This window comes from Rhincodon typus, unplaced genomic scaffold (genome assembly GCF_021869965.1).
Source record: "Rhincodon typus isolate 14 unplaced genomic scaffold, sRhiTyp1.1 hic_rhity00000895, whole genome shotgun sequence".
NCBI classification, from domain to species: domain Eukaryota; kingdom Metazoa; phylum Chordata; class Chondrichthyes; order Orectolobiformes; family Rhincodontidae; genus Rhincodon; species Rhincodon typus.
In genome coordinates this window covers 1-26,597 of record NW_025966533.1, presented here as the reverse complement: position 1 = coordinate 26,597, position 26,597 = coordinate 1, and the positions used below count along the sequence as shown (strand labels likewise).

The 26,597-nt window shown below is 39.0% G+C and overlaps 1 protein-coding gene across 1 annotated transcript in view; it reads right to left on the bottom strand.

Moving 5' to 3' along the window:
* The window catches only part of LOC125481109 (endoplasmic reticulum metallopeptidase 1-like), a gene marked incomplete at its 5' end in the record, with an annotated part of 32,230 nt that extends 5,782 nt beyond the window's left edge, over positions 1–26,448 (bottom strand). Inside the window, 11 exons of the mRNA XM_048592255.1 lie at positions 4,583–4,698; positions 4,837–5,036; positions 8,893–9,045; positions 9,882–10,072; positions 13,945–14,119; positions 15,339–15,559; positions 17,045–17,257; positions 19,402–19,494; positions 21,168–21,314; positions 25,656–25,761; positions 26,321–26,448. Of these exons, the coding sequence (XP_048448212.1) occupies positions 4,583–4,698; positions 4,837–5,036; positions 8,893–9,045; positions 9,882–10,072; positions 13,945–14,119; positions 15,339–15,559; positions 17,045–17,257; positions 19,402–19,494; positions 21,168–21,314; positions 25,656–25,761; positions 26,321–26,448 (1,743 nt within the window). The remainder of the gene's footprint in view (positions 1–4,582; positions 4,699–4,836; positions 5,037–8,892; positions 9,046–9,881; positions 10,073–13,944; positions 14,120–15,338; positions 15,560–17,044; positions 17,258–19,401; positions 19,495–21,167; positions 21,315–25,655; positions 25,762–26,320) is intronic.
* Between the last annotated feature and the right edge of the window lie 149 nt (positions 26,449–26,597).

The following is a 26,597-nucleotide window of genomic DNA, read 5'->3' as shown; positions in this document are numbered from 1 at the left end:
GAGGAAAGGTTGGAGAGGGTGAGGGGTGTGGAGAAATTGAGGCGTTGGTGTCACATTGACAGTTAGCAACAAAGAGGTCCAGGTTGCATAGATTGGTTGGAGCAGTAGTTGGACATACCAAGGAGCATACAGGATGCAGACAGTGTGATGGATAATAGCTTCAGGGAGGTGGTCACAACAGCAGCTTCAGTTAGGCAGAGGACTGACTGCCAGGGGAGGTAGGCAGGCAGGTAGTGCAGGAGTCTCCCATGGTTATCCCCTTCTCAATTAGGCAGGGAAGAACACGGCAAGGAGCAAAGGAAGACTGATGAATTAAACTGCATTTATTTCAATGCAAGAGGTTTGACAGGTAAAGCAGGTGAACTCAGGGCATGGATATGTACATGGGACTGGGGTATCTTGGCTATTACAGAAACATGGCTGAGGGAGGGGCAGGACTGGCAGCTCAATGTTTCGGGGTACAGATGCTATGGGATGGATAGAAGGAAGAACAGCGCTTTTGATTAGGGGAAGCATCACGGCAGTATTTAGACAGGATATTCCTTAGGGATTGTCCAGTGAGGCTATTTCGGTGGAACTGAAAAATAAGGGGATGATCACTTTGATGGCCAGTGGTAAGCAGGAAATTGAGGAGCAAATACGTAGGGAAGATTGCAGATAGCTGTAAGAACAATAGGGCTGTAATAGTAAGGGATTTTACCTTTCCATAGATAGATTGGGACTGCCATAGCGTTAACAGCTTGGTTGGGGAGTAATTTAAGTGTGTTCAGGAAAATTTTCTCAATCAATATGTAGATGCCCTACTAGATGAGGGCCAAAATTAGACCTCCTCTTAGGAAATAAGGCAGGGTGACTGACTGACTGAGGAGTTAGTGGAGGAATGCTTTGGGACCAGCGACCATAAAGTAGTTATGGAAAAGGATAGATCTAATCTAGAAGCTCTAAATTGGGGCAAGGCTAGTTTTGATGGTATTAGACAGGAATTTTTCAAAATTTGATTGAGGGAGGCTAGTCGCAGGTAAAGGGACTTCTGGCAAGTGAGAGGCTTTCAAGAGCAAGCTAAGAGTTCAGGGCCAGCATGTTCCTTTTAGTGTGAAGGGCAAGGCTGGCACAAATAGGGAACACTTGAATAGAGATATTCAGGCTCAAGAGAAAGGAGACAGCTAGGATCAAGGGAATTGCTTGAGGAGTTTAGGGAGTGTGGGAGTACACTTAAGAGGGAAAACAGGAGGACAAAAAGGGGACATTGAGAAAGCTTCAGGAGAGGTGAAGGAGAAGGAGAAACCAAAGAGATTCTGCAAGTGTATTATGGGCAAGAGAGTAACTAGGGTGAGAATCTAAACCAATATTTCTTGTCCTGTGGAAAAAATCATGGAAGCTAGGGAATTCGGAAGGAAATCGTGATATCTTGAAAAGAGTCCACGTTACAGAACAGGAAGTACTAGAGGTCTTAAAATACAAAAGGTAGATAAATCCACAGCCCCTCAAGTGTATCCTAGGACATTACGGTCGGCTAGGGAAGAAATAGCGGGGCCCATAGCGGAGATATTTGTATCATCAACAGCCAGGAGTAAGGTGCTAGAAGACTGGAGGGAGGCTAATTATTTAAGAAAGGCTGCAAGGAGAAGCCAGGGAACTACACAGTAGTAAGCCTAACATCAATGGTGGGCAAGTTGTTAAAGGGGTTTCTGAGAGACAGGATCTACATGCATTTGGAATGTCAAGGACTGATTACGGATAGTCAGCATGGCTTTGTGCATGGGAAATAGTATCCCTCAAATTTGATTGAGATTTTGAAGAGGTGACCAAGAAGATAGATCGAGGCAGAGTGGTACACGTTGTGTACATGAACTCTAGCAAGACCTTCGACAAGGTACCGCATGGTAGACCGGTTAGCACAGTTAGATCACTTGGGATCCAGACAGAGCTAGCTAACTGGATACAAAATTGGCTTGACAGTATGAGACAAAGTGGTGGTGGAGGGTTGATTCTCAAACTGGAGGCCTGTGACCAGCGGTGTGCCACAAGCATCAGTATTGAATCTGTGGCTGTTTGTCACGTATATAAACAATTTGGATGCAAATATGGAGGCACAGTTAGTCTTTGCAGAGGACACCAAAATTGGTGGTATAGTGGACAGCAAAGGAGGTTATCTAAAAGTGTGCAACTGGATCTTGATGAACTGTGCTTGTGGGCCAAGGAATGGCAAATGGAGTTTAATTTAGATAAATGCATGGTGTTGCATTTTTGGTAAGACAAACCAGGGCAGGACTTACACAGTTAATGGTAGGACCTTGGGGAGTATTGTTAAACAGCTACCCCAAGGGGTGCAGGTATACAGTTCCTCGGAAGTGGCATCACAGGTAGACAGCGTGGTGAAGGCAGTGTTTGGCACGCTTGCCTTCATTGGTCACAGCATTGAGTACAGAAGTTGGGATATCAAGTTACCGCTGCACAAGACATTAGTGGGGCTACATTTGGGGTACTGCGTACAATTCTGGTTGCCCTGCTACAGGAAGGATGTTATTAAAGTAAATCTTTTTTGCAAGTTTACTGAGACTGGAAGGTTTGAGCTATAAGGAGAGGCTGGGAACTTTCTCCCTGGGGTGTCAGAGACCAACCGATAGTTTATAAAATCACAAGGAGCATAGATAAGGTGAACAGCCAAAGTCTTTTTTCCAGTGTAGGGAAGTCCAAAACTAGAGTGCATAGTTTAAGATGAGATGGAAAAAGATTTAAAAAGGTCCTAAGGGGCAACATTTTCACATCAAGGATGGCGTGTACATGGAACAAGCTGCCAGAGGAAGTGTAGAGGTGGGTACAATTATAAGATTTAAAAGATATTTGGACAGGTACATGAATAGGAAAGGTTTAGAGGGATATGGGCCAAATGCAGGCAAGTGGGACTAGTTGTTTCGGAAACCTGATTGGCATAGACGAGTTGGGCTGAAGGGCCTATTTCTGTGCTGTATACCTCCATGACTCTATGATACAAGCCAAGTAAAGCAATGTTTAACATCTTAATTTTTAACAGTAATTACTCAAGGCAACACCCGAAGGGCACTCAGGGCGTTCAAACAAATACATCCTGCATACAACTTGATCCTATTCATAACAAAAGGCCATGAAAAGGAGAGAGCAGAAGTAGGTCTTTCAGCAAAGCAATTTTGCTCTGCCATTCAATGATATCATGGCTGATCTGATGATCCTCAACTCTAACTTCCTGCCATTTCCCTATAACCCCAATTTCATGAACATAAATTTGACTATTTCAGCCTTGAATATACTTAACAATCCAGCCTTAAAAGTCCTCTGTAGCAAAGAATTCCATAGATTCACCACCCTCTGAGAAAAAATTCCTCATCTCTATCCTTACTCAGCGACTCTGAATTATGCCCTCTGGTCCTAGATTCTCCCATGAGAGAGAGCAACCTCTCCACACCTACTGTGTCAAGTTCCCTAAGAATCATGCATGTTTCAATAAGGTCACCTCTCATTCTTTCAAACTCCAATGAGTACAGGCCCAATTTATTTAATCTCTCCTCGGAAGACAACTCCTCCATACCTGGATCAACCTAGGTGACCCTTCTCTGGACTGCCTCCAATACCTTACCATATCACAGAGCCAACAAAGCCAATGCGGCAGTAGTAATAACACAGTGTGGAGCTGGAGGAACACAGCAAGCCAGGCAGCATCAGAGGAGCAGGAAAGCTGACGTTTTGGGTCAGGACCCTTGTCAACCTAGTGACCCTTCTCTGGACAGCCTCCAATGCCAGTACATCTTACATAAGGAGACAAGGAGAGACAAAGCCCTTGTCCCGGCCCGAAATGTCAGCTTTCCTGCTCCTCTGATGCTGCCTGGCCTGCTGTGTTCATCCAGCTCCACACTGTGATCTCAGACTCCAGCATCGGCAGTTCTTAATATCTCTGCGGGAATAGTAAAATGTCTATTACTTGTTCTAACAGTTTTCTTTAGCAAAATACGGAGGATGAACTTTTTTTTAAACATTAAGACAGCTAAAGTTGCATACAACAACTAGCTCACAGCTCTATAAACACACATAAACAATACATATTTTTAAGGCAGAGGAAGATAGTCTTGATTACCAAGGGCATGAAAGATTATCAAGGCTATGCAGGACTATAGAGTTAACATTAAAATCAGATCAGCCATGATCTTATTGAATGGCAGAGCAAGCTCAAAGGGCCAAATGGCCTATTATTGTTTCTTGATCGTATGTACAGTAACGTGTATACTGAGATGTGAAGTTAAAGAAAGTGGTGTAGAATTGGTGATGCCAAGTCTTGAGTTTCATTGAAAGTTAAAAAAAGTGCAGATGCTGGAATCTGAAATAAATCAGAAAATATTGTCAAAGCATCTTTGGACAGAAAAACTCAGTTAATGCTTCAAGTCAATAACCTTGCATGATTCTTCAATTTTAAATCCTCGTTCCTTTCTGTTGCTTAGATTTTTCCATTAAATGCAGAACTTGTAGGAACACTAATGATCTGTCGTAAGGAACAACTTAAGAATATCAGATTGTACTTGATGCAAAAGCTAACATTCAGTGGTTTTTATACCTGTCACCTCAAAGTTCAATTTTGTAGATCCTGAAGGCATCTTGTACTTGGAAATCAGTTTGAAATCAACAGGTGTCGTGGGTGAAATTTCTGCAGCAGGCAAGTACCAGTTTTTCCTGGACAACAGTAAGAAGCCAATGAATAAAAATGTTACATTTAGTACAACAGTATTTTTACATGACAAATGCAAATTTATATCATGACGTCTACATTTGATCCCAACAAGAGACAACATTTGAGAGAGGAATCCTCACCTGATAAGGTTGTGGACAGGTAAAAACCAAGGAAAACCACAAAAAGGGGCATTCTCGCATGAACTTCTTATTGTATTGTTTATTTCAGGTATATGTGGAGTAACATGGGACATAAGAGTATAATCAAATCCATTAATCCATATCCCTGAATCTCTCTTGCTTATTTCTCCATTAAGATCATGGAACATCCTTGTTGTATGCTGAAGTGGAAGAGTAAGAGAAATTAACATTTTGCTAAGTGCAATAAAACAGCAGTTGTGCCAAAATTCAGATTCATACCAAATTGCATATAAGAATTAACTCAAGTGAAAGTACACTTTACTTAATTTCCCTTCCTCATTCTCCAAACATAAAATGGGCTGTATCTTGTTGGTAAAATTAGTGTTTGTCAACAATGCAGAGTCATGGATGTCAGCAACAAGTTCATGGGACTAGGATATATGGCATGAGTTGTGAATCGCCAAGATTTGCTGTGGAGTAGTACAAATCTGAGCCACTCATCATTTTGGAGTATTGGAATTGCACATTAATTGTCCACTAAACTCAGACGGCCTTTTTGTGGCAGTGGTATTGTCCCTACCAATGGACCAGGAGGCCCATGTTCAAGTTCAACCTGCTCCAAGGCTATGTAATTCACACCTCTGAAAAGGTTGATTAGAAAGATAGGTAAAGTTGCTCAAGAGCGCAAACTCTACTGATGTGATGTGATGTGATATTTGTTAATACAATGTCAATTAATTTAGGGCGGCATGGTGGCTCAGTGGTTAGCACTGCTGCCGCACAGTACCAGGGATCCGGGTTCAATTCCAGCCTCGGGCGATTGTCTGTGTGGAGTTTGTATATTCTCCCTATGTCTGTGTGGGTTTCCACTGGATGCTCCAGTTTCCTCCTATAGTCCAAAGATGTGCAGGTTAGGTGGATTGGCTATGTAAATTGCCCATAGTGTCTAGGGTGGGAAATTCCAGGAATGGGGTGGGTCTAGGTGGGATGTCCTTTGGAAGGGTGGTATGGACTCAATGGGCTGAATGGCCTGCTTCTACACTGAAATGATTCTATGATTAGTTTCACTAGGGAAAAAAAGAAACATTTTGTTGAAACTTTTCCTGACGCACTCAACAGAACAATTTGCAAGAATACCAATTCAAGAAGAAAACCAACACGATATATCACATGGGAAGAGAGTACAGATTGGTTCCAAGTGGACCTTATATCCTGTTACAACAGTTTTACCAGACCACAGGGCTGTTCTCTCTTTACAGAGACGACAGATTGTGATTTAACCATAGGACCACCACACCTCAGGTGAGGAGAGGTTGAGGAGGAGAGTCCTTCAAGGTAATCTCAGCTGGTGTGGGAATTGACCCCATGCTGTCAGCATCATACTGCTTCGCAAACCAACCATCTACCCAATTGAGCTAAACCAATCCCAATAATATATGTAGTTTCCAGTACATACAAGTGTGCCATACTGCAAGACCAACTGACAATCCTAAATTGGTTGCCAGTATAATTCCTCAAGAAGCAGTAATAATGGAATAATCCTCAAATTCAGGATTATCCAGCAAATGTTGTCCAATTATAGATTCACATTTAATGTTAGACACTTCCTTAGGTGTTTCTGTTGGGCTGACTGGGTACAGTCAATAGTTGACTGGTTGCGAATAGTTGAGGGGATGTGTTGTTTCACTGCTCACAAGAAATATACTGATAGGCAAAATCCTGTTGGTAACATTGTTTGTCAAGATCCCAGATACTTGATTTCCTTCACTGTTTTATCAGTACTCACGTCCAACAATTTACAGAACAAAAAAATTCAGCTGAATGTTTCAAGAAAAAGTCCAACTAAATGGACGTACTCCAGCAAATTCAAGCCCAATGCAACAGAAGTGTAAAACATACTGTAGCAATAAAAATGAAATAAAGAACTGAGGATGCCGGAAATCTGAGACAAAAAACAGAAATTACCGGAGAAATTCAGCAGGTCTGGAGCATCTATGGAGAGAAAAGTGTTAACATTGAAGAAGGATCATTGGACACGAAACGTTAACTCTGTTTTCTCTCTACTGTTGCTGACGGACCTGCTGAGTTTCTCCAACAATTTGTTTTTGTTTCATATTGTAGCATAAATTTAATGAAGGAAGAGTGGCAAGGTGTTCTTATTAAACTAATGGTACAAGTCCCAGGTTTAAAGATTATAAGTTGTAGCCCATTATGTCGGGCAAATATACCAAATGAGCATCTATACTTATTAGTTCTCCGTTAATCTCAGTTGAATCATCCAAAAGATAGCATTCATACTATTTGCACCTAGTTTCTAACATTATCCAAAAAATTGTTCATTTTGCCACCTGGCTAAAATTTTGTGGGGTGTCATCCACTTATTGCAGTTTTTCATTTCATGGTGGGCAGGTGGGAAATCTGCTCTGCCAGTTTGACAGCCAAAGGGTGAAGGTCAAAGTTAACCCCATAAAGTGTAGTGATGTGGAAATTATCAGGGACAGTTCAAGACAGATTTCATATTAAACTGTCAAGTCATCCATGACATAGAGGGGCTGGTCATATTTTTTCACCCAGCGTCAGTTTTTGTTAACATAATGCTACGTGACTAACATAGAGTGCACTCTGTGTCTATTTTAAATCCTATTGAACTGTAACAATTTAAAATGTGGTATATTTTTGAATACCAGCTCTGCAGACAAGGTATCTTGTGTGGTCATGTCCAATGGAAGTTCATTTGCAGAATGTGGCTAGCATTTCTTGCCCATCCCAAACTGCCCGGAAGGCAATTAAGAATCAACCACATTGCTGTGGGAGTGGAGTCACACATAGGCCAGACTAGGTAGGGACAGCAGTTTCCTTCCTTAAAGGACATTAATGAATCAAATGGGTCTTTCCGACAATCAACAATGGTTTCAAATGATTGCCACCAATCCTTTGTATTGTTACTACTCTAAGTTACTGACACCAAATGGGGAAGGATGTCCATGCAAAGCGTATGACAGAAGGGAGGCTTAGTGCTCACAAACAGAATCGGTTTATTACATAGTACTTAATAGCTAGTTAAATTACAGTGCAGCTCTGTGCCAATCCTTTGTAAGGCCTCAGACTAGAACTTAAGAGCAAGTATACATTACTGTTAGCTGCATAGACTAAATACTGAACTTGAACACTAATTGGCTCCTCCCTATGTCTTGATAAGCAGAAATTCTCTTTTGATGTTAACCCTTTCACGTACAATCTGCCTTATTCATTTCCCCTTCCTTCTCAATAGCCAACTTGCCAAGTACACTTTACCTGCCAACACAACTGATGATTGTTATTCCCAGTTATAACTCTATTGTTTATCTCTAAGTGTTCAAATAACATCTCCTTTTCCCTTACATTATCATTCTTTTAACAACTCCCCTACTTTCCCACATAACCAGACACTCCATTTTGTTCTTGCCCCTCCACCTTCTTATATTTCTATCTTTAACATGTTCTGACATAGGTCAGCAATCTGAAAAGTTAATTATTTCTTTCTCTACATATGCTGTCAGACCTGTTGCATGATTCCACTATGTTCAGTTTTGTTTTTAAATTTCAATCGTGGCACTCTTACCCTTAGAACTAGAAGGCTTCAACTCCAACACTGACCACCACAATCTAGACTACAAGTCCAGCACAGCCAGTGGGAATGTTACAATTTCAGAAGTGCTACATTTGGTTTGAGACACTGAGACTTCATCTGCCTTAACAAATGATGTAAAAGGTCAGAAGTGTGGGAGTGGAGAGTAATTGACTGCTGTCTCCCAAGTGTCCTGGCTAATATTCATTCCTAATCAAAATTTATTAGAAGCAGATTACCTGCTCATCATCAGATTACTGTTTGTGGGACCTGGCTGCATGCAAATTGACTATCACATTTTCTACAGTACAAGTAGATCTACTCTTCAAACTATCTCATTGGCTCTCAGTGCCTCAGGATGTTGTGAAGTCATGAAAGAAAATAAATGAGGCTTTTCTTCCTTTCCTTGACCTACAGCTGTAACGCGATAACCTCAAAACATCTCTTACCTGAAGAAAGATTCTCTTAGGGTGTGGCCCAGCAGGGTCAGATGTATATGGAAAAAATGCTCCACTACACACCAGAGTGGCTGAAGCCAAAAATGCAATCCCTAAACCCAAAAGAGTCCATTTTGTACTTCTGCACAGATAAACCAGGCTCACCTAAAAACAAGAACATATTTAGTGAGTAGCCAGACCAAAAACTCAAATCATGACACTAACTTAGCCAAAGATGTAAAATTTCAATTTTAAATTAAAGCACCTCAGGCAGAGAAAGGATGCGGGGATTGATAATCTGTTTTATCTTCCACTCATTAATGTACTGGCATACATGGATATGTATAATTGAACTTGACTGTGATGCTGGTGAATAATCCGTTCCTAGTGTCCCACTGCACTCACCCAAGCACCAGAACGATCATTTTTACCTCTTCAATGCTTTCACAAAACATATATTGTTTGTCCTCATAAATGATTGGAATCTCTGTTTTAGTGACAAGTCATTGTTTAATTGAAGAGCAAGGGGGATTTAAAACAAAGAGTTGGGGACAGGAGGTGGAGAAAAATGATGCAGGAGTATCCAAAGGAAAAGCAAACAAATTTATTTAAAAGGATATCACAAAATTTCTCTAATGAATCACAGTGGTATTTAAAAGAAAAATAGGAAGAAAAGAGAAAGGTGTGCTACTAAGGGGAGATGAACAAGATGGGAGGCAACTTATGTAGTGCATAAAAAGCATCAAGATCTGGTGGGTGGAATGAATGGCTTCTGCATGGTAAAACCCAATGCAAATATCCACTTTATTTCTTGAATTCATGGTTCGTGCTCAGTAGTGAAGCACAAATACTTGTTTACAAATGGAATTTTAATGAACCTGTTTCTTAAAGAAGTGTTGTTTATTACTTTCAGCTCAGTTTATCAAAACACAAAAGATTTTTTCCCTTTGAATTCAAGAGTGTGTTGAAAAGATTCGAGGGGGCAATGAAACATGACTTACAAAGTAGGTAGTTAGAATAATAGTGAAGGTTCCAATAATAGAAGCCAGTGCAACATCAGGAGGTATTTCAGTACCACTACGTCCCAGGATGGGGGTGAACATTTCAAATGCACCCCAAAACAGGTACATGGTCAGTAGGTGAGGAATAAATAGACCCAGAAAATAAATTGCTGTCAGTTTCACTGTAGCACCTAGGTCAAAACAGAAAAAGACAAAACCATATAAAAAAAAAAGCACTGATGACTTATGATTACACTTTTTTAAAAATGTACAAGTATTTCTTCCACCCCACAGATTTATCCAGCCATCAAACACTTTCCCACCAGACTACTTATTTCACTGTTTCAGTATCCATGAGAACTTGTATCCCACAAGAAAAGTCAGAAAATAAGGAAAACTCACAACTGTAGGGAAAGATGCACAAAAAGTACACACGAATATCATCAAGACAGAAATACAACACACATCTGCAAACATTTAAGATACAACGTAATTCATCTTGAATAAAAAGTTCCTCTTTGGCTCCCAAAAAACCAACATCATTTTTCCCGTGGTTCTGAGGAAAAGACAATATTACATAGAAAAACGAGTGGTCAATAAAAAAGATTTAATCCTGATACACAATAATTAAAGCCTGTGGATAAGTGTATTGCTTCATGTAGTTCCAGACAAGGGACCAATTATGGTCTTCTACACTAAAGGTGTCCAACTGAATAATGACACTCTCGGCATTTTTGTTCTAATTTTTAGGGAAAACATACCTACCTCACTTCATTTATTTTCAAAATACTAAAGATGGTTGCAACAGATTATGCCCTCAATTTTTATCTGGTGATTAGCAAAGGATAATCAAGCTCAAATGTTTTTCACCCCCATCAGTAATTTGTAGAATCACAGAATCCCTACTGTGTGGAAACAAGCCATTCGGCCCCAGAAGTCCCACTGCCCCTGCGAACAGCATCCCACCCAGACCCATTGCCTATCCTTTCCCTGTAACACTTGTTTTTCCCATGTCTAGTCCACCTAATTTACACACCCTTGGACACTACGGGCAATTTAGCATGGCGAAGCCACCTAACCCGCACATCTCCGGACTGTGGGCGGAAACCGGAGCACCCAGAGGAAACCTGGGCAGACAGGGGGAGAATGTACAAACTCCACACAGACAGTCGCCCGAGGGTGGAATCGAACCTGGGTCCCTGGTGCTGTGAGGCAGCAGTGCTAACCACTGAGCCACTGTGTCGCCCAATTAACATATGCCAATACATACAAGGCTACGGGCCAAATGCTGAAAAATGGTATTATCATTGTTAGGCAGTTGTTTGTGACCAGGATACACTCAATGGGCCTTTTTCTGTGCTGTAAATCTCTGAATGTATATAATGCATTGAATGACTGCAGGCAAAATAAAAATAGGCAACTTTGCTTTCTTAGCCTCAGATAATGGCGAGAACCAACACTGACCAACTTCTGATGAAAGGTATGACGTGAAAAGGTATGTGTTCCTCTGCACAGTTACTGCTTTATGCACAGAGAATTTGCAGGATTTCCTGCTTCTTTTTCAGATTTTCTGCCTCTGCTTTTTGTAACAATTCTGCAGACAATCTTCAGCTGCATCAGAGGATGAAAGGAATAATGAAGTATCCAATTCCTCATTTTGATGCCACTGACAAACAAAATAGATCAGGACAATTTTATGTCTGAAGCTAAAGAAATCAAATGATTGGTAGAAGGAAGATTCCCAAATTAAGTTGGTAACAGAAGGAAAAGGTACACAAAATTACATATCAATGTTCATAGTTGTTGACATGTAGCTAGTTATTTAGAAACTATTAATTTGTAATAAAGAGTAATGCTTATTAAGTACAGAAACATGGTCTGTGTTTTCTGTCAACCTGATCTTAAAATAAAAGATCAAAATTCCCCAGTTTTTTACTTATAAAATCTTCAACTTTTGTGACAACTCCTCGAATAACAGGAATTGATTTCCAGTGCGCTTCCATAGTGAGGCATGGACAATTGGTCAAACATGATTAACCTTTCACAAAAACATTCAGCTAATGAGAAAGTAGCTGAAGTAGCTGTAAAGATCTGATGACAAACTTAGTCTCAGATCAGCTTATGACATCAAAGTCAATATAACAGGAAGCAATCTGGAGTGTGAGGTTCTTTTTGACAGAACTTGGATATATTCATCTACTCATTATAGTGCAGTTCTGAACCCATTTTAGGCTAGTGTAGCAGAATAATCAACTGACTGCATTACATAAGAATTACTTAGAATATACAGCACAAACAGGCTATTCGGTCTTGCCAGTGATTATGTTCCAATCAAGAACACTCCCATCTTTCCTCTAAGTCTACTTTTGTAATCATCTATTACCTTCTCCCTCAAACACTTTCTATTTTCTCCTACAAGTACTGATACTGTTTGCTTGAACCATTCCCTGTGGTAGCAAGCTCCACATTCTCATCATGCTTTGGGGGAAGATGTTTCTTCTGGTTTTACTGTTGGTTGTTTCGGCAACTGTCATACTGACAGATGCTATGCTGCTTATTTCATGTGGAAGCAAAAACCTCAATCTTTTTTCAACTAGAAAATGTTACAAAGAGCAGAGTCATGCCCTGCTGACTAGTCACTTAATTAAGTAACTGCATAGATGCCACTAGTAGTTAACTTATTTAGCACTGACAAAAACTATGAACAAAACAACAAGTTACGATTAAATGCTAAATACAAAAATTTGATTAGATTTTAGAAAAGAGATCAATCCTTGAATTTTTCTCACTCACCAAATTCCTCAAGATTCTTGAGGCAGTACTCTGTCAAGCTAGACTTCATGTAGTATTGTTTATAATATTGTCAATTCAAGTCCACAGAGATGGTAGATTGAAAAGAAAAGCTCACATTTCATTCTGTTCAATGTCTAATGTACTGATCAGTACATATCAGTTGTTTGAGCCTTTTGCCATGAATTCAAAAGATTTCAAGATATTACTGAAATATTGGTTTGACTTGGACCTGACTGCTGCAAACTAATGCACGTCTACTGAAATTGATAGATGTTTCCCTCATCAATTTAGCAAAAAATTCTCATGCCATTGAACAGAATCTAATCCTCCAGGACCGAGATACTATACCTGATGTTGAAAGGCCAACATCGAAAGCCTCATCAGTGAACTGGCATGGCTGGTTTTTAACATACTCTCATTCGTTATGGTAATTCTTGGCATCTCTCCTCCAGAGGTATTAGTGGCATTATCCAGTTCATACCAACAAACGAGTTACAAAAAAGGATGAAGCAGCCATGGGTAATAAAAAAAAAAACTTGCATCACACCTGCTTTGGGTAAATATTTTCTGCTCTGCTCGGTCTTAGAAAGCACATGCACACGCATATATCTGCAGAAGGTTTCAACAGCTATGGACCCCTCTTAAAAATGAGAACGCCGATCACAACGATTTACTTAACTTTTATAACTGATATTTCTGGTGACAAACACAATCTTTATTCCCTTCACCACCTATTCCTGTTCCAGTCAATGGCACAAGAAAATGGTCCAATATCATGTGAATTTCTGCTATGTCTCCATTTCAATTTCACATGGGACGCTAGGAATAATTTGCTGGAATAATACGAAAGCTGGTATATTGTGAATGCCAAGGCCTTTTGTTAACAAATGTATAAACCAAGCCATCAAATATTCCTGAATCCATATTAGTTGATTTTGAGTATGAAAGATGGCAAAAAATTTCAGTACCTGAATGCAACACCTGCCTTCTACACTAAAAAATTTTCTTTTGTGAGGCGATCCCAAATCTAGCTCTACATAAAAGGCAACACAAGATAGGTCAGAGATTGGGAGAAAGTCAAAGAAAATTTCTAGAGAAGAACACAGTAAGGCTAGGAGTATGGGAGACAAGCAGAGATAGCTGCAGGATTCTTTGGTGCACAACACAATGTAAGGTCAATTAAAAATATTGAAAGTGAAAAGTGTGGTAAAGTATTTCTTGATTTTAAGTGTATTTATTTCATCAAACAATACAAACCATGTGAGTTTACCTTTTTGTGCCAGTTCCTTCCCAATCATTAATCTCACAAACAGAGGAAAAGCAACCCACAGTCCAGGGACATAGGCTGAGCACAAGGCACGTTGGGTAAAGTAAACCAAAGTACAGCACCAGATTGTTAATGAAACATCGAAATATAGTTCAGCAAGGTATACCTCATTCATGGCCTGCATACAAACAAGATAATTTAGTAGCAAGTCAGATATCTGCCAAAAATTAACTTTAGTGTCTTCACAGTCTTTTCTTTACAATGTTTAGAGATTCAGGGAAACATAACGCATTACCTACACAAACTGCTCTTGAGTTAAACCTTGACTACCTGCCACAGTGAAGATTCAGTGTCTGACACTTTTAAAAAAAAATGTTAAAAAATCTACATTCGTATTCAAATATCAACACACCAACCCAGTATGATCCAGATTAAAGCAGTTAAATTTGCAGAATTCAGACTAAAGTTGGTAACATTTTTTAAAAGTTTTTCTTCAAGAAGTACAGGTTAAACCAGTCATGATCGTGCATGAAAGTTGATACCTCAGATGCACATTCCCAGGCCTTATTGGGTCAAGTGGGTAACAAAGAAAGAGAAATAATGGAGTTCTTTTTTCTCTCAGACACAATGCATTCCTATACAAAATAAAACTACTCAAAATTTAGTTTTAACATTGGTTAATTTAAATCACTATGTACATGGGTCATTTTCAGTATAGTCCCACCATATCCTTTGGTATGACAACAGCAAACATAACTAAAGACAAATATCACATCGACCAATTAATGAGCTGCAGTGACCATGATTAAAGTTCACTGTTCCCATGAAAACAAATGAATGCCAACCTGCCAAAAATGTTTCCTAATTCAAAGCCCTGCCCTGGAGATAAGCCTATGACTCTTGTCCACAGTACCTTTAGTACACATGATTCCCTTGAATATTATTGAACTGGACAAAATACAAAGGACATAATCTGTCTCTAGAGTTACATACAGACTGGAGTAAGTTGTTTTGGTTAAGTCACCCTAGTGTACACAAACAGGAACTTCTAGCTTACTTCATATGTGCTCATGAGCCCTGAATTCCGGCTTGGTCATAAATATGCTCATAAAATACACCGGTCAAAAGCTGGTTGCAAATTGCATTCTTTTCTTCTCTTTCTCCTTACTATCCCCATCCCTGACTTCTTCAAAGTCAAGGTGGCAGGAAAGAATTATATATCATTATATTCTGCAGACTGAAACCCCAAAAGGTCTAGTACTAGATCAGGCATGTAGGCTTCAAGTGATATGAAGGAAAAGAAACAAGAGGAGGAAATAGAAGAGAAAAATATTAATCGACATCTACCAACAACACATGCAAATCAATTAAACTAAAAGAATAATTAGTATACTTACTCCATAATAAAGATTTTTTGCAAGTGTATGAATCAGTATGAGCTTTGCAAGGGCTATTGACCCATACAATACAGCAGAAACGTAGAAGTTGGAGTACCAAGACATTGCATGCCCAGTCAAAGACACAAATACTGCTACAATAAGGATTGTTATAAAAATGATAAACCAGCAGATTATTGTGACAGCAATTCCATAGAGGAGGTCCCTCCTGTAGTGCGATCCTGCAAATAATCACACCAGTTACACTTTGCAGGATTAGCAGAAACATAATTAATGCCATTTAAATTCTAATAATTAACATTAAGAATAGAACAGCATACATAAATAGTATTTGGGGGTGTGTTTAGAAGAGTGGTGGAGGTTAGAAAGATGAGGGAGGGGCAAAGTCATACAAAGGGTGAGAATTTAAAAATCAAGGTATTGTGCACAGGCTGCCAATGTGCATCAACAAACACATGGGTGAAAAGGATTAATTGACAGCTTGGATATGGGCAGAGGTCTGGATGAGCTCATGTTTACTATACTTCTATGTGTTTTGTTCTCCCCTTTTTAGTCCATTCTTTGCTGACTTCTGCTATGCAGTGTCTCTAATCTATTAATTTACAGCCCAGCCTAATGACTTCACCTCAAAGACCATCATACACATTCGCCACAGGAACAGACGTAGGAATATTGACAAATTTTGGTGTTCTACATTAGATGTGATCAAAGCTAATAGCTATATCTACAATGCTGCCTTGATTGAGTTTAGCTATCTTAACACAGCCCAGGGAACCATTTGTTGTTCATTGTCTCATTGATGGAGTTCCAGAATTATCCACTGGCATAAGTACATTTGAGGTTATAATCTAATTCACAAAACAAAAAGTATTTAAATTTAGGTACATATATACCCTAAGCACATTTAAGAAAACGTCATTTAAAAAAAACTTCTCAAATTTATCTGCACAACACAAATCTATAATGTTAATAAGTCTTTAACAAAATTGTCAGCACTGTCTTAATGTAGGAAAGAAAAATATCCACACATTTTCTGCACTCTATATTGCAGTATTATTCCGGTTAAATAAAGACATTTCTGCAGCATGCAATCAGGTGATGAAATATCTTGATACTATTTCATAATCTTGAACGCCTTGTGAAAACAGGTAATTCAAAAGGAAAGTCAAGATTTGTATTTGAAAAGCTTCTAGTCACATGTCTCAAATGTGTCAATGCCTTTCACAAACGATGTGTTACTTTGAAGTGCTGCGATTACCCAAGCAAAACAGTCACTCAGTCCACAGCATGAGTCATCATATCAAAGAAACTGATGACTGATTAATATATTATAGGTGATGTTGGTTGGAGTAGAAAAGTTGTACAGTGCGCTGTAAGAAACTACAGTCTTTCTGGATCAGTGATGAAAGATCTTTAAAGTCCAACTGAAACAGTTGAACAAACAGTTGCAGATTTTCTTTCATGCTTCAAACAAAGGGCAGTATCTCTGAATATGCGAAACTTGCTCGGGTTCTGTCTTCAAGTCCTGTGCTGGAACTTAAACCTACAACCTTCTAACCAAAAGAGAATACAACTAACTTGTGACATGAACACAACTGTTTACTGCAATGTTATTTTAACTCCAACTATACTTCCTTAAAAGATGAACATATTTAGAACTAAAAAGCCACACTGCACAAAAAAAGTTTATACTTGAACAGACTCACCTTGATTTACTGATATTGAGAATTTTTTTCCTAAGTAGACAACAGCTGCCACAGCCACCAAATAGTTGATTATAGCACCAATTCGTTGTGGGTAGGCCACAACAAACAATCCAAGTACATCAAAAAATACCATGGCCCCATGGCGATACTGAGTTGAGTCAGCCAGTTCTGCAGATGTTGCCAAGTACTGCAGCACAGCTAGTATATTATCACCTACAAAGACCATTAGACAATTTAGAATAATGCTTTAAGTGATTTTAATTACTTCCGCTTCCTAATTCTGCAAATAAATAGATATGGCAGAGGAATCACTTAAAATATAAAGGACAAGTTCCAATATTGCTCAAAGCAGATTTCTCTAAATTGATATGAACTCTCAATGTATTTTTTGTTAAGGGGAAACGCAGTTATTTCAGTTTAACAGATTGGTGAGGATCAGAGCAACTGTGCCTGTGTTGGGATGGGCTAGGAATTTCGCAGTTTATCCACTCCCCAAGAATCAAGCACATCTTGAGTATTGTTGAAAGATGTGATGATTGCCAAGCCTCTGTATGCCTCGGAGGGGGAACTGGACTTCATGATTATATAAAAGGTAGGTGATTTTATTGGTAATATCTGGCCTATGATATCTCCTGGATCAATTTCAATGTCCTGAAAGAAATTCCAGTGTTTTATTTAACTGATTATTGGCCTGGAGTTTTTTTTTAAAACTTCACCCAGGAGGTTACATGGGTGTGGGAAAGGAGGGTAGAGAAGTGGCCAGTCATGATAGGGCAGGCTTGATTAACCATCTGGTATTTCCTTGCCCACTTTCATATGCTTGCATTTCTTCAAAGATATCTCGTTTATAGCTCTATCAATATGTCACTATTTTAAAAAGTACTTCGAGAGAGCAAACATTTGCAGCATACTCTCCTGCGGTAACAAACTTTACCATTTTTTGCTGCCCTCGTAAATGTTCTGAGTACCGACCATTCCAGGTATCAATCAAAATGTAAACATTTGCAACAGCCACTCATGAAAATTGCTTTTCTTTTAACTGATTGTTACCTTGAGTCCTCAGGAACAAGTTGCTGTTGAAAACAGATTAAATTTACCATGTCATTACAAGGCCTAACGAGGCATCCTTGGTCACACTTATCTCAATTGGATATTTTGTCTTGGGTGAGTATCTGGCTTGAAGCCAAAGGTTGAATGGATTTCCTGGCTATCGTTCAATTTCTGAAATCAGGCATCTGCAACCAAATCTAACTCCAACAGCTAAGTTTGTGACTGCAAAGTCCCAAAAAATACAATACCAGGGCATGGTACAATTGAATTCATTTCATGGTGCTTGGGACAAAACATGAATAAAATGTTTCAGTTCCCAGAAAGGAACTCTAACAGATGAGAGACGCCAGTGCAATTTTTAATGTTTAGTGCAATGAATTCTTATGGGCAGGTTATAAATTAAAAATTAGAATTATTTTGTAGTTTGTGAAAAGTGTTCACATATTACTTCTCTGTCACAAGAACAATATCTAATTTTATTTTCCTCTCCCGATAAAGTGATAGTACCACTAAAAGGAATGTTGAATGTATGTGAAATTACTATAATTATCATTGCATCATTTAATGGTGCAACTTTCTCTAGGGAGAATTATCAGTGAACAAACAGTGCTTTGCTGCAATTCATTATTGCACCATTTACACTTAGAGAAATGTTTTCAGTGCATAGCCTTGGAAAGTATTGACGAGGCAAGCTGCCTGCCATTGGAGAAATTTTGCTGATCAAAAGACATTTGGGATGGGAAAAAGATTATTCACTTAAAGACTGAAAATAAACTATCCACTGCTAAGTAGAAGGGTAAGTTTATCATTATAAAAGTAATTAAGTAAAAGTTTACTTTTTTTTTTAAATGCACACTGCTTACTATAGCATGGAACCAAGCCGTGGTAGAAACATAATCCACAAGTTTGCAAAGATAACCGAATAAATATTTGATTTTAAAAGAAGGGAAAGGGCGGAGAATTGGGTCTAAGTGCTTAGAACTTTTAGAGCCAATAAAGGCCAGTATGCCAAAAGATTACTTCTGAACTGTAAAATCTGGTTATTCTAAATTAAACTAATCCGTGTTTACACTAGGTGGGGTTTAAATGAATCTAATTATCCACAATAATTAGAAAGTACTCAAAGACATAACTACATGTGAAGTTAATTCCTCAGATTAAAATTGCAATTGATGGCTCAATAAATTAGTATTGCTTCATTACAAATGCTACATATTTTGAAAATTTTGGTTCCAAAGCATACACATTAATTATAACACAAAGTGTTTTCTGTTCTATAGGATATATAGGATATATAGGATACTAACCAGCCCTCCTTATGGAATCTACAGGTATCCGATCTGCTGTGTCATACTTTGTGTGATAAATATAACCATTTTCAATGAAAGCCAAGTCTATTCCTGTAAAAGAATACACATTATAACATACTCCCAAGTAGATCAGTGACACAGTAAACCTTTACATCCTCTCAGAATATACAATGCATCCAGTGCTTTAAAAAGAAGAAAACTAACAAGAGTACAATCTAAAATATTTTTACTGCAGTCAAGTTTGGGTTAATGGCACAGGGAGAGTAAAGGCTTTTCTTTAACTGATTTACATCTAATATTCAGATGACTGTTTTCAAATGAACAGATGAGAACAGAATTCATTACCACAGTATAATGGTGAGTAGTGAAATCTGAATGTTTCACAGCTTCATCAGTGAAATGTGCAATCCAGAAAAGCAACTGCAGATAAACGTATTGCAAACTGACTGAATGAAATACAATAATTGCTACCCTGATCAAATCATCACTCTCAGTAAGTCATGCAAACTCATGAAAGAACATATGGATGCATTTCAGGCCCTAAATGGTGCCCAATCAACCTCAGATTAACATTGAAGGTGAAGGTATCTCAAAAGTTTAAGTAATTGGTGAAGCTAGTTATTTTAATTAGCTGCTTGCAGTAAACAAACAGGTGCTATCATCCACGAACAGGACACTGCCATCAAGCCAAAAAAGATGATGTTTTGCCTAGCATCCCACACAATGAGTTTAAATACCAGTGTTACCAGGTATGCAGACTGTATGACTGGTGGACTCCATCAAACACCAAGTCCCTTTGACTGTCTGCAGCAGGCAGCAAGCCAACCACGTTCAGTCATCCCATGTTTGCAAAACTTAATGTCCGGCATAAAATGTGATTCTGCTAATGGAGAATATTTCTTTAATAAGCTAGTCTGTACAGAAAATTATACTGGAAACTAATTTAGGATCTGTGTGCTTGTGCTGGAAGCTACATATATTGAAACACAGGACTCTTCTGTGTAGGCAAAAGGGTTTTTGTGCATAGATTGCACCTTTCTTACTGAGAAAGGGTTATGGAGACTTCCAATCCCTGCTGCCTTCTCCATGGCAACATTTACCTGGCTGGTTTGAGGTTAATCAGCTAACTATGGTGCAGCTACCAGCACCCTCTTTGCATACTGCATCAATACTGCATCAACACTGTATCAACACTGTATAAATTGGTGATCCCTTTCGAAGTCCAATTTGTGTTCTAGTCTTGATAAGTGCGTGATGAAAAGCTTTCACTTTATGTCCCATTTTAACAATGATAAAGATATAATGAATATAGGCAAGCTGGAGTCCTGACCACTTCCTTTCTCTGAAAGTAATTAAAAATGGTACATTTTTGCCTCAATTTCCTTAATAACATACGTCATGTATCTCTAGGATGCTGAGGTGAGTAACGCATTCTTTGGATCGCTAAGAAGGTGCACAACTGCCATCTCAGCAACGAAATGGCCAGCTGGCATCTCCTGAAGGGGGAATGTGAAATCATAGTTCCTATGTAGAACGGCTCAGAATGGGAACAGTGGGAATACAATTGCATGCTAGTGCACTAATGTGAAGTGCTATTCACAGACTCCTTGACTCAATGTTAGGCATTCAAGATAAATGATTTATTGAAAGGAAACGGAGAAAGGAGGAAGAATGTTTGAAAATGGAATACTTAGGGATTCAGAGTGATTTGCAATGAGCTAACTTTATGTATAAAAACAACACCAACAAAGATACATTTGTACCTGGAATGTTGCCGTAGTCCCGATAGATTCGGAAATCAGTGTCAGACGGAATGATGCCACTCTGAAATACTTCCTGACCAACAACAGATGCAAAAGGATGTTTAGCTGCACGAACGTATGCCTGAACCAACCAGGGATTTTCCGGACCTTGAGGAGGTAAAAAAGCAATTCTTCGGATCGTAGGGAGAAAATACTACACATTCCAGTAACTAAATGGAGTGAAACCCTCCAGAGTTTACTTCAGGCCTTTGGAGATAGCAAGAACTGTAGATGCTGGAGTCGGAGTCAATATAGTGTGGAGCTGGAGGAACGTGGCAGGTCAGGCAGCATCAGAGGAGCAGAAGAGTTGACATTTTGGGCCTAGACCTAGACCCTTCCTAATTTTTTTTTTCTTTATTCATTCACAGGATGAGGGCGTCGCTGGCCAGGCAGCATTTATTGCCCATCCCTAATTGCCCAGACAGCAGTTAAGAGTCAACTACATTGCTGTGGGTCTGGACTCACACGTAGGCCAGACCAGGTAAGTATGGCAGCTTCCTTCCCTAAAGGACATTAGTGAACCAGATGGATTTTTCCGACAATCGGCAACGTATTCACGGTCATCATTAGATTCTTAATTCCAGATATTTATTGAATTCAAATTCCACCATCTGCCATGACAGGATTTGAACCCGGGTCCCCAAAACATTATCTGAGTCTCTGGATTAACAGTCCAGCGATAATACCACCAGGCCATCACCTTCCCCAAATGAAGGGTCTAGTCCCAATCTCCAGCTCCTCTGATGCTTCTTGATCTGCTGTGTTCCTTCACTTCACACTGTATTGACTTTACTTCGTGCCTTATTCATCCAAAGGTCAACGTTACTTGCTAGGAATATAACTTATGTCATGAAGTCTGAGTGATGACGCCAAAGCATGGACAGAGGACAGTCAGATCGATTGAAAAGATTTTATTATTAATTTGCACAAAATTTGCTTTTCTTCCCTTTTTTACTGGGTCTGTGCTCTGCCCTTTGAAATTTAGAAGAGATGAGAGATAATCTTATTGAAATCCAAGATTCTGAGTGGGTTTAAAAGAGCAGGTGTTGAGAGGATGTTTCCTTTAAGAACAATCCGCATCTAGAGAGGACATCTTAATCAGAGGTGTCCCATTTAACATGAAAGAAAGGTAGAATCTATTTTCTGGAGGTTATGATGTTTGGAATTCTCTTCTGGAGTGAGCAGTGGAGACTCTGTTATTTCACATATTCGGGGCAGCATTAGACAGATTGTTGATCAACAATCTGAGTCAACAACTATGGGGACAGGCAAGAATACGTTAGAGGCACAATCAGACCAGCCATGACCTTAGTAAACGTTGCAGTAGGGTAGAAGGCCAAATGGTCTGTTCCTTCTATCTCTCGCTCTTAACTTGGATTGCTCTTAATCTGTTGATCTACACCTAGATTCAGCCAAATGAAGGGGCTAGAGTAGTTCTCCTTGGAGCAGGGAATGCTAAAAGGAGATGAAAACAGAATACACTGAAAATATTCAGCAAACACTGCAACACCTGTGGAGAAAGGAATAGGTCAAGTGATCTTTCGTCAATAGATTAGAAGAAAATTTGACAAAAGTGCTTAAAAACCGAGAAGAGAATTTCTGGAATAAAAGATAAACTGCTTTCAGCATCAGAAAGGTCAGAGAACAGAGATTTAAAGTAGCTGGTGAAAGAACCAGAGGCAACAGGAGGAAAATATTTTTTTAAAAAATCATGAATTGGAGCTAAATTCATGAGTAACTTCCAAAACAGAAATGGATAAATGTTTGAAGGAAAAACAAATACAGAATTGTGAGAAAAAGACGACAAATGGGGCTGGCTGGATAAGACCAAAAGGTACAAAATGTTTCTTCCTGTGCATATCATACTATGAAGATCTTCAAATGCTGAACTGGAGGTGATGGAAATAGTGGAGGTTGGGGAAGCTTCAGTTTTTTTGCTAACCACTTTACTACAACAGTGCATAAATACACCTTAAGGTAACATATGGATTTTTAATATTTTCCATTCTATTCTATTCTACTAGTGTTTCCAGCAGGTTGCTTTGAAAGGCAGCAAATACTACTACAAACTCCGTTGCAAATCCCATTGTATGCCACTATACAACCGATAAAACTTAAATAAGCCAGATAATCATCTCAAGAAATCAAACATTACTAGAACCTCCATATATTTAGTGTTATTGGGTAACTGCATAGAACCAGGTCCACAGTCAATGTTTTAGATTGCAATGTGAAATGTTGCTTTATTCATTTACAATGCAAAAGCACATGAGGAGCAGTCCCACTTCATATCAATTCCAAAGTTTTGTGAAAATCCAGATTTAAGCCTTGATCCAACTGCAGTAAAATTGAATAAAGCTTCCTCCTGCAGGGAACATCTCTTGGGGTGAATGAGGTCACAAACCCAACTCCAAATGTACATGAACTTTACCCCTAGCGTGAAACAAAACTACCTCACACAAATTCCACCATTGCAGATGCAACCTAAGAGACACTGTTATGAGTACCATATTAATCAGTAACACTAGACGCCAACATAATACCCCAGAAACCACTGATAGGTTTTCTCCTGACACCAGAATTAATTTAAAATGCCCATTTCAGCATCATTATGGCAGCACTGCTTCAGTATGGGTTCGTTCAGCTTACTAATGTACAAATGTCAAAGCTTGACTTGCTGCCATTCTGAAAGATCTATTGATAGAAAGTCAAAGCACTTGCTGTTTAAGTCGTTAATGTTTCAGTCAAGATTTCATGATTATATGTAATATCCCACATCTACTTTATGACAGAATAAAATGGTGCAAGATCCAACCTGTTTCTATCAGTATAGGTTGAGCTCAAGTCTAGGCCAAAGTGAATGCATGCTGTGTTACCCACTTGCCTTGTATGATTTTACATCTGTAGCTAGGAGGAAGCATATTATAAATGGGATGCTTTCTTTATCAGGTGCCATTTTCCAAACAAATCTCTCAACAATCTCTGCACAGAACCATCACAAATCCCATTTTTACTGCAACTGTACAATTTATTTAATGCAACACAGTCACAAACCTATAATGCACTGTACAAACAAACAAATAAGATGATGGGATTGGAGGGGTTTTTTTCAAACCAAAAGAACCAAATGAAACACAGAGATTCAGGAAGTGAAATCCAGATGGTAAGATCTATGTAGCTGAATATTCTGTTACCAATTGAGAGATGGAAGTAGGTGCACAAGAGCCAGAGATGGGGTGGGAGAAGAGGGATGGGGAATGGGGCTGCAGGAGATTGTGCAATGAGAATAAGATGAAGTCATGGAGGGCTTTATAAAACAAAAGCAAGAAAATTTAAGATGGTAAATACAGAAAACCAATATAGGTTCATTTGACCATCGAGCATGCTATAGTGACTTAATGGGGAGAGAATACTTGCAGCCCAATTTTGAAGTTTGTGGGGTTTAGAAGATAGAAACCCAACAAAAGTGTTGGCGTCATCAAGAATGGAGGTCACCCATGTATATACATGGCTTTAGTAGCAGAAGATATGACTTATTAAAAACTGGAAAATAAGACCAACATTGGGAGCTCCCAATGCTAGCACAGATATCCTACGTTACAACCGCAGCTTAAAGTAGACAGGTAGCTTGAAGTTAACATACAATCATTATCATACCAATTTTTCATTTCAAATCAGTCCCCAACCTCCAGGGGACAAAAACAGTAAAAACCTCTAACTTTCTCTGATCAGTCTTCTTAACTGAACCTCGTGCAAACTCAATGTAAACAATACAACCCACATCACATTAGCTGTTGACATTATAAAAACAAAGTCAGTGGGAATGGGATACCCAGCTGTGGTTCACTTAGGAGGTAACAGTACCAGCTAAGCAGAAAAACAAATCTACCTATGTAGGTCAAAATAATTGCAGTCAAATCATAAATTGGAATAACACTTGTTCTCAGATTTCTTGGCCACCTGTAAAATTTTTGCAGCAAATTGTGTTTGCAGCAAACTGATGGGACACAAGATGTTTTGTTGGTGAACTATATCAGTGTCACACAACTCACATTCAAAGCGTCAGATTTCCTGACCTTAGCCAGCTGGTCTGGTAGAATTAAGAAGTGGAAATAACGGAAAGACAGGGTAAAAATGTATTCTGGATAGGAGGGAGAAGCAAGAACAGAAAATAGCACAAATTAAAGCAGACTACCATCAGCTATAATTCTTTTTCAGGTCAAATGGAAAATAATATAGACTGATTCATTAGTACGGATAGACGTGGAAAGGAACCCAAAAGGGAAGGGTAAAAACAGACTGCATGAATGAGAATTTTAAAAATACAGTAGCAGATTTTAGGAAGCTCTTCCTGCCTACTGTTTTCCTTGATGTTTTAATTAAATACAAGACATATAACAGGCATTGTAAAACAACCACAGTCTCCACTACAGACAATAAATTGGTTACCTGTTTGAAAAACAAGCTCCTTCCCTCCTACACCAGCAGCTTCCAGGTTAATAAATGCCCTTATTAGTTTAACCCAAGGGTGCTGTGTAATAAATCCATGGCTTGCCTACCAAAATATAAAACATATACAAGATTGAGCATTTAAGGTTAAAAAGATTAGTAACATAGGAGCAAAAAATTTCAGGTGCTGGAATCTGTGCTGAAAACAAAAATGCTGGAGATCACAATGGATCAGGAGGCATCCACAGAGAGAGCAAGCTAATGTTCGAGTCTAGATGATTGCTCATCTGAGCTGAAGTATGGAAGGGGCAGCATTTATGCTATAGTTGGGTGGGGTGGTGTAGTGGTGGGGAGAAAAGATATTGATAGTTCTGATTAAGTGATTGGAATCTGAACTATCAACATCTTTTTTCCCCACCACTCTACACCCCACACCAACCTCCACCCCACCTAGCCCACCCCCACAAACTACAGCATAATGCTGCCTCCTCCACAATTCATTTAGCTCTGATGAACAGTTATCTAGATTCAAAGCTTTAGCTTGCTCTCTCTCAATGGATGCTGCCTGACCCACTGTGATCTCGAGCATTTGTGGTTTTCAAGGCTAATACTATGTAATTTGTGTGTTGCAAGTATCCCAGTATATCAGTAAATGCTATACTTACTTGCAAAACATTCTCTTCTGCTCCATTGAAAAGAAATATGACTGCATGTTGCAGGGGAATAGACGAATTAGACAGCGCATTTAGAACTTCTAGCATAACAGCACAACTGACTGCGTCATCACTGGCACCTGTCAAAACATGGAACATTGTTCAATTAGTATTAATTTAATCTCTGCCAATATGAATTCTGATATAAAAACAGAAATTGCTGGAAAAGCTCAGCAGGTCTGGCTACTGAAACCTCCAAGAAAATCAATGCTGAAAAAGCCAGTTGGTC